Consider the following 19,845-nt stretch of genomic DNA (forward strand, 5'->3'; position numbering starts at 1 on the left):
TCCACGAAACCTCCTGAAGAATCTGGAAGAGGCCGTGGAAGAAGGAGCTTGGAGTCCCAACGACTTAGCCGTGGCCCTGCTCTCCTTAAAACGTTCCAAGGCCGAATCAGCCTTAGCCCCAAACAGTTTGTCCCCATCAAACGGGAGATCCAACAATGTGGACTGTACATCTGCCGAAAAGCCCGAGTTACGTAGCCAGGCCTGTCTCCTTTCCACCACAGTTGTGCCCATTGCTCTGGCTACCGAGTCGGTGGTATCCAGTCCCGTCTGGATAATTTGGGTCGCAGCAGCCTGGGCATCAGAGACAAGATCCAAAAGACCCTGGGGAAGCTCTGTAAACGAAGAGGAGATGTCATCCATCAGAGCATGAATATACCTCCCCAGGATACAGGTCGCATTAGTGGCTTTTAACGCCAGACTGCAGGACGAAAAAATCTTCTTCGACTGCGCCTCTAGCTTTTTTGAGTCTCTGTCCCCAGGCACCGTCGGGAAAGAACCAGGCGCTGATTTGGACGAACAGGAGGCCTGCACAACCAAGCTCTCCGGCGTAGGGTGCCTAGATAGGAAACCAGGATCAGTTGGAGCCGTCCGATACCTCCTGGCCACGGCTCTGTGAACTGCTGGGGAAGATGCCGGCTTCTTCCACACCTCTAAAACCGGATCCAGCAGAGCGTCATTAAAAGGTAATAGAGGCTCCGCCGCGGCTGAGGCCGGATGCAACACCTCTGTCAAAAGGTTTTGTTTCGCCTCCACCACCGGCAAAGGCAGGTCCAAAAAACTAGCTGCCTTCCGTACCACTGTATGAAAGGAAGCAGCTTCCTCGGTATATTCCCCCGGGGACGAAAGGTCCCACTCAGGGGAAGTGTCCAGCCCACTGGCCGACTCCAGTCCACGCAGCCCATCACCCGAGTCCTCTAGCTCTCCTTCCTCTAGGGCTCGTTGGTACTCCTGCTCCTCTAGTAACCGGAGAGCACGCCTCCTTGAATGCAGTCGTTGCTCAATCCGCGGAGTCGACAACACCTCCGCCGAAGTCGGAGATCGGCGCCGATCTTCCGAAGCCACCGACGCCGCATCCGGCGCCACAGGTAACTTCGGCGCCGACTGAAGAGCAGATGAAACGGATGGACCCACCGGAGTCACAGGCCGAAATCTCGAAGTCGACGGGATGGAAATCCCTGGGGCCAATCCCTCCGAAGCCATCGGAGCGGCCACCGGCGCCGACACTGGCGCCGAGCCCACGTTCCCAAACGGGAGAAAGGGCATAAAGGGTGCCGGCCGAAGAGGCGCAGGATCACCCAAAGAAAAGGCCAAAGGCCCAGCCGGAGCACCCCCTGGAGCCATCTGTTGGAAGATGGCATACATCGCATTCAAGAATGCGGAACTATCGGCTCCAGGGGTGGGAAAAGCCGGATACTGGGGTGCCTGACTCGGAGGCGACCCCGACGCCGGCCTCGGCGTCTGCGCCGGAGAAAACACCTGAGGCTCCAATACCTCAATCACCGACGCCTGTCCAGGCGAAGTTGGAGACGTCGGAGAGAGCAACGGCGTCGAAGGATGCGGCGTCACCGTGGGGCTGACCTCCCATGTCCTCCGGCGCCGATCCGGAGACCTGGAACGAGCCTCCCTTGAATGACGCCGAGATTCTCTACGGCGCCGGGAGTCTCGATGACGCCGATGTCTTGGAGAAGACTTTTTCTTGTGATGCTTCTCCTTTGACTTGGCCATAAACAGCTTCGCCTCGCGTTCTTTAATGGCCTTCGGATTCATGTGCTGACACGAATCACAAGTCGAGACGTCGTGGTCGGAGCTCAAACACCAAAGGCAATCGGAATGAGGATCCGTCACCGACATCTTGCCTCCACACTCACGACAAGGCTTAAATCCAGACTTTCTCTGCGACATTATTTCCACAGAGAAAGAGTACGCAGCAAGATATACACTGTAACCGCAAGAGTAACAGTTGCTCCCTCGAAGATAACCGTTTCGAATGCACGGAAAAAAGGGAACTGACGTCCGCACGTCGTCGAGGACCTCTTATTGCCTGTATGACGTCAGACGGCGTCGCGTGCGAGACAGTGACGTCCTCGTCGACGTGCAGAGACTAGTAAGAAGATTTCCGTCGAATGCTGGCGCCATGGGAGTATTCATGAGGTGAGGAATCCACAGGTAGTTGTATCCATCAGAAAGGGGCTGATTAAGGAACTAGTATAGTGTCACAACTCTATCTTGTTCCCTATGTTCAGTGGGTATTACTTGACAGCCTCATTTCATTCCTTCCCCTATGGTGCTTTTCCATCTCGAGTACTCTAGGGCTCCCCACTCCCAGAAAGCCTGAAGCATTGGCCCTTCTGTTCTGTTGCTATGCAAGTTTAGACTAGTGAGCACCTGCAGATATCACATGCCTATTAAGGATATTCACGTTTCCACTTTGAACCATTGGATGTACCATCATACACTTGGGTTCCATTATATTTGTTATTGTTGTCACTTACTGTTTGCACCTTCTGCCTGCTAGGCCTGTTGTATGTTAATCATGACTTTCTCAGGGTTCATTGAAAGATGCCATGCTTTCACATGGGACATGTGCCTTTCTGGAACACTCTTGACTTCCTGTATAAATAACCCCTTGGAACCTGCACCAGAGCTTGGCCTCGTACCCGTCCTGAATAGCAGTGTCTGTGCACTCACCTCCTGAGTCACTCAGATCTTCCTGTGTTTCTGTCCAGTGCAGGTTTCTTCCCTGCACTCATCCCTTGAGTTGTCCACACCTTCAGTACTCTAGCCCTGTGCAAGCGCCGTCCCTGCACTCATCTCCTCAGTCACCCAAAAACTCCCAGAGCTCTAATCTTCCAAGTCTTCCTGATGACTCAAAGATTCTGACTTCTGTGACTTTTCCAGAGTCTCCATTAACGAGCTACGATTCCACCTCCTCTTAAGTTTCTTACACCGACCCTCCTGACATTATCGAACTCCAGATAAAGTACTGGCTAAGGCTAAGTACTGTCCCTTCAAGTTAGTGTTCACAATCCTTAACAGTAGTTGCAGGCCAGTCTGTTAACCTCTTTAAGACTCTAGACTTTGCTCCAGCTCCTTCTCTGTAATTTTCCTTCAGCAGTCTTTGTCCTTGCTCCGGACCTTCTCTCCAAACCTGGGCACATGAATTGTGTTGCTCATAGACTAGAGACCAAAATCTGCATGAATTTGTTCATCTCTACCAATGTACTAAGTGTAACTTTGTTTTCTAGCATACCTTGGGAGTGTCCCTGATTCCAACCTATGTAATGAGAGTAGCCTCACTTTCTAGAATACCTTGGGAGTATCCTCGACTCCAACCTGTAAACCAGGTGTAACCTTGTTTCTAGTATATCTTGGGATTGTCCCTGACTCCAACCCATGTTTCAAGTACAACCTTGACAATGTCTGTAACTCCAACCTTGTGCGGCAAATAAACTTTCTTTAAGTATAACCTTGTTTCAAGTATAGGCTTCTTCTGAGAGTAACCTTTCATCGAGTACAACTTTATTTTAAGTATAACCTAGTTCTGAGTATAAAATTGTACTGAGTAAAACCTATGTACTGAGTGCAACCTATTTCCAAGAATTCCAACCTATGTACCTAGAGCAACCCTGTTTCTAGTATTCCTTGGGAGTCTACCCTAGTCCAGTCCATATACTGTGTATAATCTTGGGAGTGCCAGTGATTCTAATCTATGTTCTGAGTTTACCCTGGGAGTGCCATAGCGATAGACTCCAATCAGTATTTCAAATTCTTCCTCAAGATTCTCAAAAGATTCTCATCCAAGTACCTGGTTATTCTGTTCTTAAGCTGTGATTATGCGGAAACTTGTAAGTGTTGACTATTGAAGTATTACATTGTAAGTTGTGTAGAGACTGGTTTATGTATTGATGGTAAGTGTGTTTTCTCTGTATTCTCAGTGTATTGCATCTTCACGAAACCAGAGGTGCTGGTCCAGTAAACTTCCACCTTCGCATACCCAAAAGGTCCCAGGAGTGATGCATCCTGTAAAGCATAGTACTATCACTGAGCAGCACTTGTAGGACAAGTGTTCTTTTATTATTTTGTCCTTTTCCCCCCTTCTGCAAGCTGGCAGATCTACGCTTGTCATTCTCTGGGTCTGCACCTTCCTGAGAGGGAGTGGAGGTCCAGCATTGACTCCTGTGTCATCCCTGTGGTTGGAACCATGACATATAGTTCATATATTATTAATTTATCATCCCTTTCAGAGGCTAGCCAATATTCAAGTTTCCCAAAGTCTGATATAGAAATATCCCCATTACTTTTCCCCCATGACCACTTAGTTACATTTGATTTGCTTAGATGTCATTAGCCCATTGTAGTCATTTAGGTTACGTATTCTTTAAAGCTAGACTCTTGTCTGACTAAGCATGCATCACCTGCTACTGTTAGAAAGAAGGTGGGGGTTGCAAATGATGTGGGTGAGGGGGAAATGAACAAACTCATGGGTGTAGCGATTCTGTCCCACGTGTGCATTGTAACTCAGATGATTTGAGTTGCGTAGACACCCCAGGGTCTCTGCTGTTTAGATAGCCATGATATTTTTTCAAATGTGGATCTCTGCTATGGTTTTGTCAATAAAGCAATAATGCTTTTCGGGGTGAGCTTGTCCCATTCTAATAGCTATTGCAGTTGAGCTGCTAAGTATGAATTGGAGCAATTAGGAATGCCCAGCCCCCAACAGTCAGTGCCAGGTAAATCCTTTCCCTTGCCAAGTCGGGTTTCTTGCCTCCGCAGATCAAGGTTTCAATTAATCAATTCAGTAGCTGTGGGGTGTAGGGGGAGTGCATGTATGAAGTAGAGGATTTTCGGTAAGAGGCTCAGCATCACTACGGCAATCATGGCTACCCAAGACAGGCCACCCAACTGTCAAGAATATAGGTCTGTTCAAGTGATGGAAACAAGATCAATCTAGTTGTGGTCTACTGACGTTTTGGCAGAAGGGCATATATTGAGTCCTACATACTTTCATTTGCATGCCCAAGTGAGCGAAAACTACCCTCCATTTTGGCACTGTCCTCAGGAGTGATGGTGATTTTGAGAATTTGTGACTTATGATTATTATTCTAAAAGCCCAAAACTTGACCAAAGACCTCAAGCTCTAGTATTACTGCTGGGATTGAGTCACACTATTTTGAAAGGGCAACTAGTACATCATCCATATAAAGGGCCAAATTGAGATCCTAGCATCCCATGGTGATTCCAGTGGGTGTGAGTTATGACCCAATGATGAATGTGCATGATAAAACATATTTTTCTCTGTCGATTAAGAGAAGGGGTGTTGGTTTTTTGGCGTGCTAAGCCTTGTCAATTATATGGAGGATTTGCTTTGTATTGTCTCTTTAATCTCTCTCCAGGATTTATTTGTTCTGTTCTGGTTCTATCAGGCCCTGCATGGGTCAAGGCATCTTACATGTATGTCAGTGAAGAGCCAGAAATCAACTTTTAATAGGGATATCGACCTGTATGAAAAGCAGAAGGTGGGGTTCTTCCTGGGCTTGGGGAGCACTGGTATCACTGTGTTGCACATAATGTCAGTAAATACCCCAAAGCCTCTGAAGGAAATGTAAAGGCGTGTGAGAAGGGGAGCTAGGACGGGACAGAAAGTTTTGTAAAAGGCTTGAATAAACCAATCCAGGCCTGGGACTTGGAGCTTAGCAAGGTTTGCTGTTAGTTCATCTGTTTGGACATCAGATTCTAGTGAGACGACTTCCTGGGGAGTGAGCTTTGTGGTGTTGGCTGTGGAGAGGAATATATATGCTGCTTCAATGGCTGCCTTTTCTGCTGTATAAAGGTTTGTAGAAATGTTCAATAGCCCATGCTATTTCTTGGTCTGTGAGGGCATCCCCTTCATCTGGCGAAGCACTCATGGCAACCCTGTGTTTTATGGTGCCTGGCACATAGTTTATATACCAGCAGCTGACCAGCTTTATTTACTTCTGCATAATAGCTTTGGGCCTGATTTAGATATAGGCAGAGGGGAATACTCCATCACAAATGTGATGAATATCCCGTCCACCATATTACAATTCTATTATATTCTACGGAGATTATAGTACAGTGGGCAGGTATTCCATCCACTGAGATCTAAATCAGGCTCTTTGCATCAGAGGAAAGCATAGTCCAAAGCTTTGAGTAGGTTTCTGGCTAGTGTCAACTGCCTCCATATCTTGTGTGCCCTTTTGCATTTGTGAGCCACTTCGAGGGTTCTTCCCTGCCTCTCTAACACAAGCTTTTTATCTCTCTTTGTTGAATCCGGTGGAAAAAGCCTCTTACTACTGCTTTAAGGGTTTCCACAGGAAGGGACTGGAGTATTTGGAACATCGTTAATTTGTAGAAAGTGTTGAATCACTCTCTATATCTCTATCTAGAGTGAGCTGCTTCATAGGAGTTTGTCATTAGATTTCCAGTCATGTCTGGTGGTGAGGGGCCTGGAGGTTTTAAGACAATGCAGGATGGGAGAGTAGTCCAACAGGGCTGATACATTAATCTCTGCTTGGATGGTGGCAGCTTGATCTCCAGAAAGAACTAGCTAGAACTCCAGTTTCATATAAGTCTATCATAAGTCTGAGTAGATTAAATAGTCTCTCATTGAAGGATATAGAAATCTTCATACACCAGACAGTCTAAGGGGGTTATTACAACTTTGGAGGAGGTGTTAATCCATCCCAAAAGTGACGGTAAAGTGAGGGATATACCACCAGCCGTATTACGAGTCCATTATATCCTATGGAACTCGTAATACGGCTGGTGGTATATCCTCACTTTGCCGTCACTTTTGGGACGGATTAACACCTCCTCCAAAGTTGTAATAACCCCCTAAGTCCCTTGGACAAAAGGGCCCTAGGCTGGTCAGATCTTTGGCCCAACCGGTCAAGTGTAGGTTCGATGACTAGCTCGACGTCTCCATTCACTATGTCTTTGTCAGGAGATGCCACAATCAGGGTAAGAGCTTTGCGTATGCACTGTTCCTGCTGCTCATGGAGGGCATTTGGTTGGCTCAAGTGAGGGTACAGTTATTTACAGAGAGTTGTAAGGATAATAGTCTCCTGGGCAGCTCAGCTGTGGTATTGAGCATTTAGCCTTTCAATTTATGGGATAGCAGAATGGTGACCACTGCCTTTTAGTGGGGTATGAGGAGAAGAACAATCATACTCTCATTCAGCCGAAGTCTTTTTTGAAGAGGTGAGTTTCCTGAAGGAGACATATACCGCAAGCTGAGTCACACAATATTGTCAACACAGCCAGATTTGTAACATGGACCCCAAGACCGCTTACATTCAGGCTCAGCTTTTTAATTATGCAGATTGTTAGTAGGAGGATAGACTTCCAGGAGGACCCTTTGATATAGAGGCAGGGTTTCATTTGCATTTTCTAAGCAGGACCTGTTCAGTTAGGTAAGCTTACAGTGAGATTAAGTATTGGGGAGGGGTAATGAACTTGGGACAAAACAACTAATTGAACTGCTCTCCCCTTGACACTGGGCTGTGTGTATTCTAATAGGTTTGTGGGGCTATTCGAACCGGTAGGTTATATTTGATTTGTATTGTAGTTAGACCCACTTGTGTCCTCCCTGACGCAGGTGATTGAAAAAGTGAGTAGAGTGCCGGAATCAATTAATGAAGGGCCTCTCTGTGACTTATTCAGGGAGGCTTAATACCCACACTGGTCTTGTGTCATGATATCTTCCCTATAGGGAACCAAACCTTCCCATTGGCGACACCTCAGGGTACAGGATCTTGGCTCTGAAGTTGTTGAGTCGCATCTGATCTTTTGCGATGGTTCTCTTTAGTTGTGTTCATCTCCTAGGATGCAGTCAATGGGCATCCGAAGGCTGACTTTGACCCTTCTTTAGGCCACATCCTCATTCAATTCCAGGTATTTGAGAGGTATAGGACGGAAAGAGTCCTGTTCATGGGCCTGGGTTACTCTACACACCTGTCCTAGATGACAATGTTGTGGGGAAGCCAGTCATTCCACCACCATGGTCTGACTGGCATAGGTATACCTTGCATCAGTGACAGGTACCCTTGCACTTTGATCTGCTGGTAGTGACTACTCCTACCCTCAGGGTCATAAACTTATCCTATGGACCTACTACCCAACTAAGCCACACCAGGGCCTGCTCTGCCCTCTAATCCTGGAGACTACCTTCTGTAAAGGCCACATTGGCCACCCCAGAGGAGTTCCCACTGTTGTGTGATTCCTGGCACAGACATGGGCCTCCTGCTTCGGCCATAACTGAGAGCAGTCACACGACCTGGGTTAGAAATGGGGCAGCTGGGGACACCTCCTTCCAGAACCCCCCCTATTCACAGAAGGGACACTGGGACCTCTTCCTCCACACTATTTTAAGGACGTTTTTAGAGCTCTTTCTTTAGTCTCATCTTGGACCTCCCCCTGACTCTGCTGAGGGAAAACTGAAGCACCCTTCCCAGTGATATGCTGAGGCAGGTTCTTGGGGATCTTGATGCAAACCCTTTGCAAGCTTACTTGGTACAGTGAGCTTGGAGTCAATAAAGTGTAGTAACAACTCTGAAAAGCAATTACTGGGAATGTGTTCTCTTAAAAATTGATTTTATAGGACATCTTAGTCAATTACTGTGATGCTATTAATAGTGTTTGACCAATGACTTTGTGTTTCACCACTGCGCATATTAGTAGTTCAATGTTCACCAGTAGCACATTGCATGTTTTGTTCAGTTTAGCCGCCTATTGGCTTTGACATTGCATTAGCCATTACATTCTGTATTCTGCCTATTGGCTTTGACATGCTGTATTCAGTTTAGCTGCCTATTGGCTATGACATGATATTAGCCATTACATTCTGTATTCAGTTCAGCTGCCTATTGGCTTTGGCATGATATTAGACATTGCATTCAGTATTCAGCTTAGCTGCCTATTGGCTTTGACATGATATTAGACCTTACATTTTGTATTCAGCTCGGCTGCCTATTGGTTTTGACATGACATTAGACATTACATTTGATATTTAGGTTAGCTGCCTATTGGCTTTAACGTGGAGTTAGACATTCCAGTTGAAACATCACAGATGTCTGTATTCTTCCAAGCTGTGTTTTTCCACAAGATGAACCAAGCTGTTTTCTTCACACCAGACTAGACCTGATAAGAGAGAGTACATTTGGTGTTTTCCTTTCTGCTCAGGCTTGGGAAGAGGAGAAGTCTAGGAGATCTGGCCAGTCTCCAAAGGCTTGCGTAGTTTTCCCGAGTCTGAGAGGAGGGGGCACGCTTTTGTAAGGATGACTTGGGGCTACAGTGAGTTAGATTCAAATCTGCTTGACTTCAGGCTGGAACTAGGCGCCAGTTGCCAGTCTCCCGTGTGGGTAGATAATCTCTTTCTCGCAGTTGACCGGAGTCATCAACTTGCAGACCTCAGAAAGATGAAGCTGAAGATATGTCCTACTTGCTCATACGGTGATGAATTTTGACTTTTATGCTTTGCTAATATAATCTGCTGTGTACATTGCAACTGAGAAGTACTGTGATATATTTTGCTTTCATTGCTGCGACTACTTTTACTCTTTTGAATGTGTGCTTGAAGTCTATTAATTCGTCTCTCAAGAACTTGTGGGTGAGAATTAACAACACTAAAGGTCTTCTTTGAACTCAGAAGTGCATTCCAGAGAGGTTCTGTAAGCTCTGATATGAGATAAGTAGGAAAGCAGAACACTTTGGTACCAGGAGTGGGGTCGAATTATAGATTTCTACGTGCACAATTTAAAAGTGTAATAGTTTTTTGTTGTTTAGAGAATTACAGAAGCACGGCAGACCATGTTTGAAAATACATGTGTAGTTAAACTGCCTGATGGTGCTGTGAGAAACATGTTTTCTTTCTGTGATAAAGCATATTTAGAAAATGTGCCTTTTGGAAGCAATGATGATCCTTTTGTTTTTGACAGAAGGGTTTGGATACTTGTATCTGCTTACAGAAAAATGCAGGAGAGATGTAGGCAGTTAGAACATGAAAATAAGAATTTACATGAGCAAATTAGCCAGAATACATTAATGCAAGATAATGCTGAAAGTTATAAAACTGCTGTTTTAGAAGAATCTGTCTTTTCCCATTCCAGTAATGAGGGAGTTAAGACAGTTGTGAGCCAGTCTGAGCCTCCGTGTGAGCCAGGTTTTTTGGCAGTCGAAGTGCATTCCTTAACTGATAACACGGAGAACAGAGCTCAGAATGTGATTTACGAGGTACCGTCGCAAAATGTGCAAGTAAAACAAAAGATTTGAGAGTTTCTTACTGTTTGCACTAAGCAAGAGACACCGAGTTTCATTTGCTTGTTTGATTTTTGGAAACAGAATAGCCCTCATCTGAGTGAAATCCTAACCCTTTGGTATATGGTCACTAGGAAAAATTATATGCAGCTGCGCGCTTGTGATTTGGCAAATTAAATAATGCAGACTTTATGTTTCTGCGCAGTGCAAGAGGGAAACACTGATTTACATGTAAATCAGGAACAGGGGAAGAAAAGAGTGCCCCTAGCTAGGATCATACACTGGATCTGGTACCTGCAAGACAGGGCTAGAGTACCACAGGTAAAAGAGTCACCAGTGAAATTGAGTGCACCATTTGAATTTGTGTCCACTGAGGATAAAAAGCATGTTTGTTTGACTAATGATTTATTGACTGAAATGTTATTTTCTGGCACAGGAAAAGGCACAGTGTTGAACAATGTGTGTCTGACTTTAAAGCAAGGGCTGCGTGAGATGTGTCATTTTTACACTGATTCTTGGTTCATTGCCAATGGTTTAGCCGTTTGGTTTTCCACATGGCTTGTACCTAACAGGTTCAATTCCCTTGCAGATGTTAAAGAGAGAAATTCAGAGAGAGAAGTGTTCACCCAGAATTCTGACTTAGGCTTGGGGATGGCTAAGTGGGTGCACCAGAAATGTGAACAGCTGGGAGAAAAAGCCACTTACAGGTGGGCAGAGATGAGAGAGATGCACATTCCCCTAGATTGTATAAAAACTGTGCAGCACGCACAAGAGAAATCTGTCCCACAAGTAGTCACAGAGCAGTTGGGGAGAGGAAAGGTACCAGGACAGATATGGCAAATTGATCAGGTTTTATGGGGGAATAATTCCTGCAGATTACCAAGGAGAAATCTAAATTATGCTGGCAACTAGAAAAGAATCTGATTCATTCATACAAATTGGAGACAGAATGGCCCAACTTGTCAAAAGTGCAGTGAATGGAGGTTTGGTAAAGAAGGAGTCTGCCCCAGCCCTTCTGACAGTGCAAGAAAAGGGAAGCTGTGGTGCAGCAGATAAAAACCTCTGTGCTGAGGTGTGGGTTAAAGCCCCAGATGACCCTCCAGAACCTGCAGAAATTATAATAAAGGGCCACAAAAATGTCCTGCTGATTATAAAACAGGGAAAAGAGGAAGGGCACATTTCAGATGACAAATGTTATTTGCAAGAAAAGTCATACTTTTTTCTTTTGCAGATCCTACCACGTTTCGCCACTGTACCTGAGTGTGCTGTATGGTCCCCCTTCGAGTGTGTGCGTATGGGGTCGGGGAAGGGACCGAACCCCCAACCTGAACCTGACTGAGTAAAGTGAAAGCACCATGAATCCATTTTGCGCAAATGGCGCCTTCAGTTCAAGTTCAAATTGTTTGATTACATTCTTCCACTGGAACTAAGCAACCTTAACAGTTAACTGTCTGTGTTTTTTCGTGTGGAACTCTGACTTTCACTTACCTTCCAGCAAACCTTTCAGGTGGACCGTGCACCTTTACATGAGTAGAACTCATGCCACATCAAATTGCTATTTTAGAGACACTATAATCTCATTCAGAGTATAAACGTTTCAGTCTTTTCTGTGTAGATGCATCTGATGTGAAAGGTTATGAGATCAATATGTTAATCCACTTCCATTGCTTTACAGTGATTGCTTTTATCATTCAAATTTGATTTGCGGATAATGTTTTTTTGTGCTGATGTTTTTTTTTGTTTTTGTTTTTGTTTGAAACAAGAGATATGTGAAACAAAAATTCATTGGTCATAGGGTGGAATGTGATGCTATTAATTGTGTTTGACCAATGACTTTGTGTTTCACCACTGCGCATATTAGTTGCTCAATGTTCACCAGCAGCACATTGCATGTTTTGTTCAGTTTAGCCGCCTATTGGCTTTGATATTGCATTAGCCATTACATTCTGTATTCTGCCTATTGGCTTTGACATGCTGTATTCAGTTTAGCTGCCTATTGGCTATGACATGATATTAGCCATTACATTCTGTATTCAGTTCAGCTGCCTATTGGCTTTGACATGATATTAGACATTACATTCTGTATTCAGCTTAGCTGCCTATTGGCTTTGACGCGATATTAGACCTTACATTTTGTATTCAGCTCAGCTGCCTATTGGCTTTGACATGACATTAGACATTACATTTGATATTTAGGTTAGCTGCCTATTGGCTTTAACGTGGAGTTAGACATTGCAGTTGAAACATCACAGCTGTCTGTATTCTTCCAAGCTGTGTTTTTCCACAAGATGAACGAAGCTGTTTTCTTCACACCAGACTAGACCTGATAAGAGAGAGTACATTTGGTGTTTTCCTTTCTGCTCAGGCTTGGGAAGAGGAGAAGTCTAGGAGATCTGGCCAGTCTCCAAAGGCTTGCATAGTTTTCCCGAGTCTGAGAGGAGGGGGCACGCTTTTGTAAGGATGACTTGGGGCTACAGTGAGTTAGATTCGAATCTGCTTGACTTCAGGCTGGAACTAGGTGGCAGTTGCCAGTCTTCCGTGTGGGTAGATAATCTCTTTCTCGCAGTTGACCGGAGTCATCAACTTGCAGACCCCAGAAAGATGAAGCTGAAGATAGGTCCTACTTGCTCATACGGTGATTAATTTTAACTTTTATGCTTTGCTAATATAATCTGCTGTGTACATTGCAACTGAGAAGTACTGTGATATATTTTTCTTTCATTGCTGCAACTACTTTTACTCTTTTGAACGTGTGCTTGAAGTCTATTAATTCGTCTCTCAAGAACTTGTGGGTGGGGAAGAATTAACAACAATAAAAGTCTTCTTTGAACTCAGAAGTGCATTCCAGAGAGGTTCTGTAAGCTCTGATATGAGATAAGTAGGAAAGCAGAACAATTACTTTGCTGACCTTCACAAAACAAATTTGTGCTGTATTGGAGTAATCCACAAAATTTACCCAAGATTGGTTAGACAGCTTGTAAATGTCTTCTAACTTTACCCTATACTTTTCATAGTTACAACCAAAACATCTTTCATCAGGGAATACTTCATCTGGCTTCCTCTTCCAAGGACAGTGGTGTATAACACCTTGAATTGGGCTTATGTTTCTTTCTCATCCCCCATCCTTTTCAGGGACTCTGTGCATTTCTTAGGCCACTTTCAATGTTATCTCCCCCACTGAATAGCTGGAAGCCAGGTCTCTAGGTATGCGGACCCATTTACCTTCCTTAGGCACTCCATTGTTGCTGTCACCATCATCACTGAACACTGTAGCCAGTCTTGCTCTTCTGTCTAGATCTTTTTGACCAACTTCATGAGCCATCAGGACCTTTTTTCCTCCAAGTCAACCTTTCCTCGAAGGCCAATTCTGCTGATACCTTTTTACCTCAGCAGCCAGCCCCTTCTCCTCTAAGCCCACTCAGCCACAGCCTTTTTCTCTTCAAAGGTTATTTCTGCCTGAGCCGGTTTGTCCCCAGAAGTCAGTTTCAACTTAGCCAGCTGCAATTTCAGCTCTCCTGTCCTCCTACTTCTCCGGGGTCCAATTGTGCGAGGACAAGGTGCTCCCTGCTCTGGATCACGCAATGGGCCTCACTTTTGTGGACGCTCCGCTCTTCTCAGGGGCCACGGACAGAAGATTATCTTCTCTTTCTAGCTTGGGGTTCATTTCCTTCCTTCCCCTCCACTTTACGTTCCCCCTGCTCCCGTGCTGCAGACAGCAGCATGCGGACCCCCTCCCAGGCTCAGGGGGCTGTCTGGTACTCCAGCTTCCTGTAACTTTGGTTAGCTTCAGACATCCCTCCCGGCACAACTTTCTCTGTTCCTCCACAGTGCAGACTTCAGTGTTGCTGAACTGCAAAGTGTCAGCAACAGCTGAATTTGGAAAGAGGATAAAATGCCCAACCCAAATCAAGGAGAATATGAAAAAATCAATTTTGACTTCACATTATAAAAAGAGATTTTTCATTTCACACAAAACTATGTCTGGGCAGAACCCATGGAGTTTCACTCCACCGAATTCCATGGAGTTACATAAAGGCTCCACAAGATTTTGTGGAGTTCCATGAGTGGATGGAATTCAGGCACATCGTGCTGCTCCCACTAGTTTTTAGTGCAGAAGCTTGTTCCCACCTTAAAATCCACACAAATCACACCACGTGGTGCGCCAGAGGGCATTGCTTCTTTATGCTTGAGCTGAAGCTTTCTCTTCTGCATGTGTTGAGAAATCTCACTTGGAGGTGTTCTAGCACCTTAAAATCACACTAGGGATTAACATTGGTGAGATGCATGCAAGAAAAAACTCTGCAGCGCGGCGGTTGCAAAGTTTTGCCTGAAGTCCACGCTACAAGCGGAACGGGGAGTGGCCAAAACTCTGCAAACTCCACCAGCAGAGTGCAATTTTTCACCTACCCTGCAGAAAAAACTGAGTGGCACTGCACAAACACAAGTAGTGGATACCACATCTGAACACTGCTGTAGGTAATTGGGTTATTATTACTGGAGAGTGGTGAGCCCCACTCGAGAAATAAACTAAATTCTTGTCTGAGTGTACTTCAAAAATCATTAAATAAACCTCTGCTTAACCCTCTGTTAGTCTGGCACAAAAGCAGTCAGGCTTAACAAAAAGGCAATGTGTAGTGAACACACAACAAAAGGAAAAAAAACTTCAAACCAATTTAGAAAAAAATAGAGTAGAATGTATTTAACAAAACAAAAACAACAAAAATCCATTATGTAGAATAAGAATTGTTGAATTTTTCAGTAGAAATAGAACCAAAAAGCGCTAATCACACTTATTTGATGGCACTGAACTGGGTCAAATTCGAAAGTTAAGACCAACCGGAATGAAGTGCAGGTCAGATACAGGGACCAGATTCATCATGATGGGAATTCTTACCTTTTAACTTAGTCTAGGATTGATGTGAGAAGCACTTGCTAAGGTGGTCATCAGCAGTCGGGCTGCAGCCTGGATCTAGAGAGGTATACATAGAAGGTGGGATGGTGAAGTCCCAGGCCTCAGCTAGAACCTGGCTGTACAGTTGTTGACAGCATGAAAAGATGGTTGAAGATCAGAGCTTTGAGTTGGCAAGAAGTGAGGGGCGTTTGTTGTTGGCACTGAGAACTCCGAGCAGTGTAGTCCAGGGTCTATGTCAGGAAGATTACATCACCGTTCGGATGCAGGTCCGAGGTAGGCCTTGGTGAAGTTTGTTCACAAGGAGACTGGAGAAGGGCTTTTTTTGTTGCAAAGAGGCCCGATTCTCAGATTTTTCACTGGAGAAACATTCTTTGCAACTTTAGAGTTGGAGGAATACACTCCAACACTATCCAAATGGCCAGGACCTGGGTCTGCACTTCTTGAGAGTTAGGACTCAGCCCTCTCTCCTGGCACAACTTTTTGCTTCTCCACAGTGCAGATTTCAGTGTTGCTGAGGTAAAAAGAGTCAAAAGGAGCTGGATTTGGAAAAAGGATAAAATGCCCATTCAAAATCAAGGAGAATATGAAAAAAGTGATTTTGATTTCAGATTATAAAAATAAATGTTTCATTTTACACACAACTAGGCCTGGGAACAACTCATGAAGTTTCTCTCCACTGAATTCCGTGGAGTTACATAAAGACTCCACAAGATTTCGGCTGTAGGGAAAGCCTCTGAAAGCTTTCCCCTGTAGCTCACACACTAGACAGCAAACTGATCCTTGGAGTCACTTGTGGAGTCCTGGGTTCAAGTCAAGCAGGCCCAGTCCTTGTCCTTGTTCAGGCTTCAGAGAGCAAGGTAGTCATTCTTCTGAGTCTCCACAGGTCCAGGAGTATTGTCCTTCTAGGTTCTGAGGCTGCTACTTTAATAACCACTGCCAGCATGTGTGTGTGGTTCTGGTCAGTTCTCCCCTACTTCTTGGAGTAAGGAATTGACGCAATGCTGACTTTTCCAATGCATGCTTGCCCATGCGGCTTTATTTTTTACGCAAACCAGATACTTTGTGTAAAATCAGATTCCATTGTTTTTTATGGAGTAAGACTCTTGTTCTTTTGTAAATTCGTATCTTGACCTGTGTATGTTGGATTTTTGTAGTTTTGGCCTTGTTTGATTTAGATAAATATTACCTAATTTTCTAAACTGGTGTGTTGTCCATTTTGTAGTGTGGTCACCGTATTACTGTGTGTGTTAGTACAAATACTTTACACATTGCTTCTGAGTTTAGCCTGCCTGCTCCTGCCAACCTACCAAGAGGAAGAGTGAAGGTAAACCAGGTGTGTTTCTCCTTTGCCCTAACTAGAATAAGGGTCCTTGCTTGGACAGGGGATAACCTGACTGCCAACCAAAGACCCCATTTTTAACAACATGTAAAATTTAAATATACAAGTCCTAATTAGCAAAATGCAATATACCCTGCCCTATGAGCTTTTAGGTCCCACCTTAGTGGTGGATTGTAAGTAGATAAAGTAATAACATTTTAGCTTACATTTAGGAAAACATATATGTATATATAATAAAATTGTAAAATTTTAAACTGAAAATTGAGAACATTGAAACTTTTAAATGCTATGTCAATGTGAACTCATTTTAAATTGAAGGCTAAAAATTAAGTTGGTGGCCTTATCATATCTTTTAAAACAGCATGTGAGTGGTGGCCTTCGTTGAAGCAATGGTAGGTGCCGACAAAAAACAGACATACATTAGTCGCAAAAAAGACAAAGTGATATTTTAGACTCAAAAGATTAACAACCGCTGGCCTCATTCTTTGATAGGTTTAGTCGGCAGGAAATAGGACATCCACATGTATAAGTAAAAGACTGTGGAGGTATTAGTGTCTGTAGAAAACAGAAGTTTTTAGGTGAAAACAGGGGACATAAAGCTTTGGAGGAAGGACACACTGTTGACAAAAGCATGCTATCATCCCATAATACATATTACAATGCAGAAAGCTAAAGCATTCCATAGAATTTTGCATGTAGTTTATAACATTTACATCAATTCAATATGAGTTGTGAAAAATGTCTTATTTACCACAGGAGTTACAGCAATTATATGGAACCTCTTCTGGCAGCTAAGGAAGAAAGAAGGTGGGAAAATGAAAATTAGGAGTTAAGGATAGGTAGATAGTAAAGTCATTTAAAGTATTCATTAGTTCATTCTTTACAAATCCTCTGAAATATCAACTGTAACATTTTTCATATGTTTGATTGCATGCTAAACGATTTGAAACATCCATAGTGGCGGTTGCTTACATTTTGTTGTATATTGCAAGAATACCATCCTACATTGTCACATAATTCACTTTAACCCCTTCGCTGCCAAACCTTTTCCCCTCCTGTGCCGAGCCTTTTTATTGGCTATTTGGGGCAGTTCACGCTTAGGCCTCATAACTTGTTCTCCACATAAGCTACCCATGCCACATTTGTGTCCTTTTTTTACCAACATCCTAGGGATTCTAGCGGTACCCAGACTTTGTGGGTTCCCCTAAAGGAGACCTTGAAAATAGCCAAAATACTGTGAACATTTTGATTTTTTCAAACAAATGAGAAAAAGGGCTGCAGAAGAAGGCTTGTGTTTTTTTTCCCTGAAAATGGCATCACCAAAGGGTTTACGGTGGTAAAATCACCATCTTCCCAGCTTTCAGGAACAGGCAGACTTGAATTAGAAAACCCAATTTTTCAACACAATTTTGACATTTTACTGGGACATACCCCATTTTTACTATTTTTTGTGCTTTCAGCCTCCTTCCAGTTAGTGACAGAAATGGATAAGAAACCAATGCTGGATCCAAGAAAGCTAAACATTTCTGAAACGTAGACAAAATTCTGAATTCAGCAAGGGGTAATTTGTGTAGATCCTACAAGTGTTTCCTACAGAAAATAACAGCTGAAATAAAAGAATATTGAAATTGAGGTAAAAAAACAGCCATTTTTCTCCACGTATTACTCTGTAACTTTTTCTTGCGATGTCAGATTTTTTAAAGCAATATACCGTTACGTCTGCTGAACTCTTCTGGTTGCGGAGATATATAGGGCTTGTAGGTTCATCAAGAACCCTAGGTACCCAGAGCCAATAAATGAGCTGCACCTTGCAATGGGTTTTTATTCTATACCGGGTACACAGCAATTAATTTGCTGAAATATAAAAACTGAAAAATAGGTATCAAGAAAACCTTTGTATTTCCAAAATGGCCATAAAATAAGGTGTTGAGAAGCAGTGGTTATTTGCACATCTCTGAATTCCGGGGTCCCCAAACTAGCATGTGAATTACAGGGCATTTCTCAAATAGATGTCTTTTTTACACACTGTCTTACATTTGGAAGGAATAAATGTAGAGAAAGACAAGGGGCAATAACACTTGTTTTGCTATTCTGTGTTCCCCCAAGTCTCCCGATTCAAATGGTACCATACTTGCATGGGTAGGCATTATGCTCGCGACAGGAAACACAAAATGGACACATCGCATTTTTACATTGAAATCTGCACTTAGCAAAGTGCCTAGCTGTAGATTTTGGCCTCTAGCTCAGCCGGCACCTATGGAAACCTAGCAAACCTGTGCATTTTTTAAAACTAGACACCTACGGGAATCCAAGATGGGGTGACTTGTGGGGCTCTGACCAGATTATGTTACCCATAATCCTTTGCAAACCACCAAAATTGGCCAAAATAACACTTTTTCCTTCCATTTCGGTGACAGAAAGTTCTGGAACCTCAGAGGTGCCACAAATTTCCTTCCACACAGCGTTCCCCCAACTCTCCTGATACAAATGGTACCTCACTTGTGGAGGTAGGCCTAGCGCCCGCGACAGGAAATGCCCCAAAACACATTGTGGAAACATCACATTTTCCCAAAGAAAACAGTGCTGTTTTTTGCAAAGTGGCTAGCTGTGGATTTTTGACTCTAGCTCAGCCGGCACCTAGGGAAACACAGCAAACCTGCGCAGTTTTGAAAACTAGACACCTAGGGGAATCCAAGATGGGCTGACTTGTGGGGCTCTGACTAGGTTCTGTTACCCGGAATCCTTTGCAAACCTCAAAATTCGGCCAAAAAAACACTTTTTCCTCATTTTGGAAACAGAAAGCTCTGGAATTTGAAGGAACCACAAATGTTCTTCCACCCAGCGTTCCCCCAAGTCTCCCGATAAAAATGGTACCTCTCTTGTGGGGATAGGCCTAGCGCCCGCGACACCAAATGCCCCAAAACACAACGTGGACACATCACATTTTCACAAAGAAAACAGAGCTGTTTTTTGCAAAGTGCCTAGCTGTGGATTTTGGCCTTTGCTTAGCCGGCATCTAGGGAAACCTAGCAAACCTGCGCAGTTTTGAAAACTAGAAACCTATAGGAATCCAAGATGGGGTGATTTGTGGGACTCTGACCAGGCTCTGTTACCCAGAATCCTTTGCAGACCTCAAAAGTTGCCCCCCAAAAAAAATGTTCCCCTCATTTCGGTGACAGAAAGTTCTGGAATCAGAGAGGAGCAAACCTGCGCAGTTTTGAAAACTAGACACCTAGGGGAATCCAAGATGGGGTGACTTGTGGCGCTTTGACCAGGCTCTGTTACCCAGAATCCTTCGCAAACCTCAAAATTCGCCCAA

General features: G+C 44.0%; 1 protein-coding gene across 1 annotated transcript in view; it reads right to left on the minus strand.

The window, feature by feature from the left end:
* Positions 1-19,845, minus strand: part of LOC138284407 (mucin-2-like) — a 1,933,778-nt gene that overhangs the window by 115,436 nt on the left and 1,798,497 nt on the right. Inside the window, exon 65 of the mRNA XM_069223144.1 lies at positions 17,278-17,317. Coding sequence (XP_069079245.1) covers positions 17,278-17,317 — 40 coding nt within the window. The remainder of the gene's footprint in view (positions 1-17,277; positions 17,318-19,845) is intronic.

The sequence above is a fragment of the Pleurodeles waltl genome, chromosome 3_1 (assembly GCF_031143425.1).
Source record: "Pleurodeles waltl isolate 20211129_DDA chromosome 3_1, aPleWal1.hap1.20221129, whole genome shotgun sequence".
In the NCBI taxonomy this organism is placed as follows: Eukaryota; Metazoa; Chordata; class Amphibia; order Caudata; family Salamandridae; genus Pleurodeles; species Pleurodeles waltl.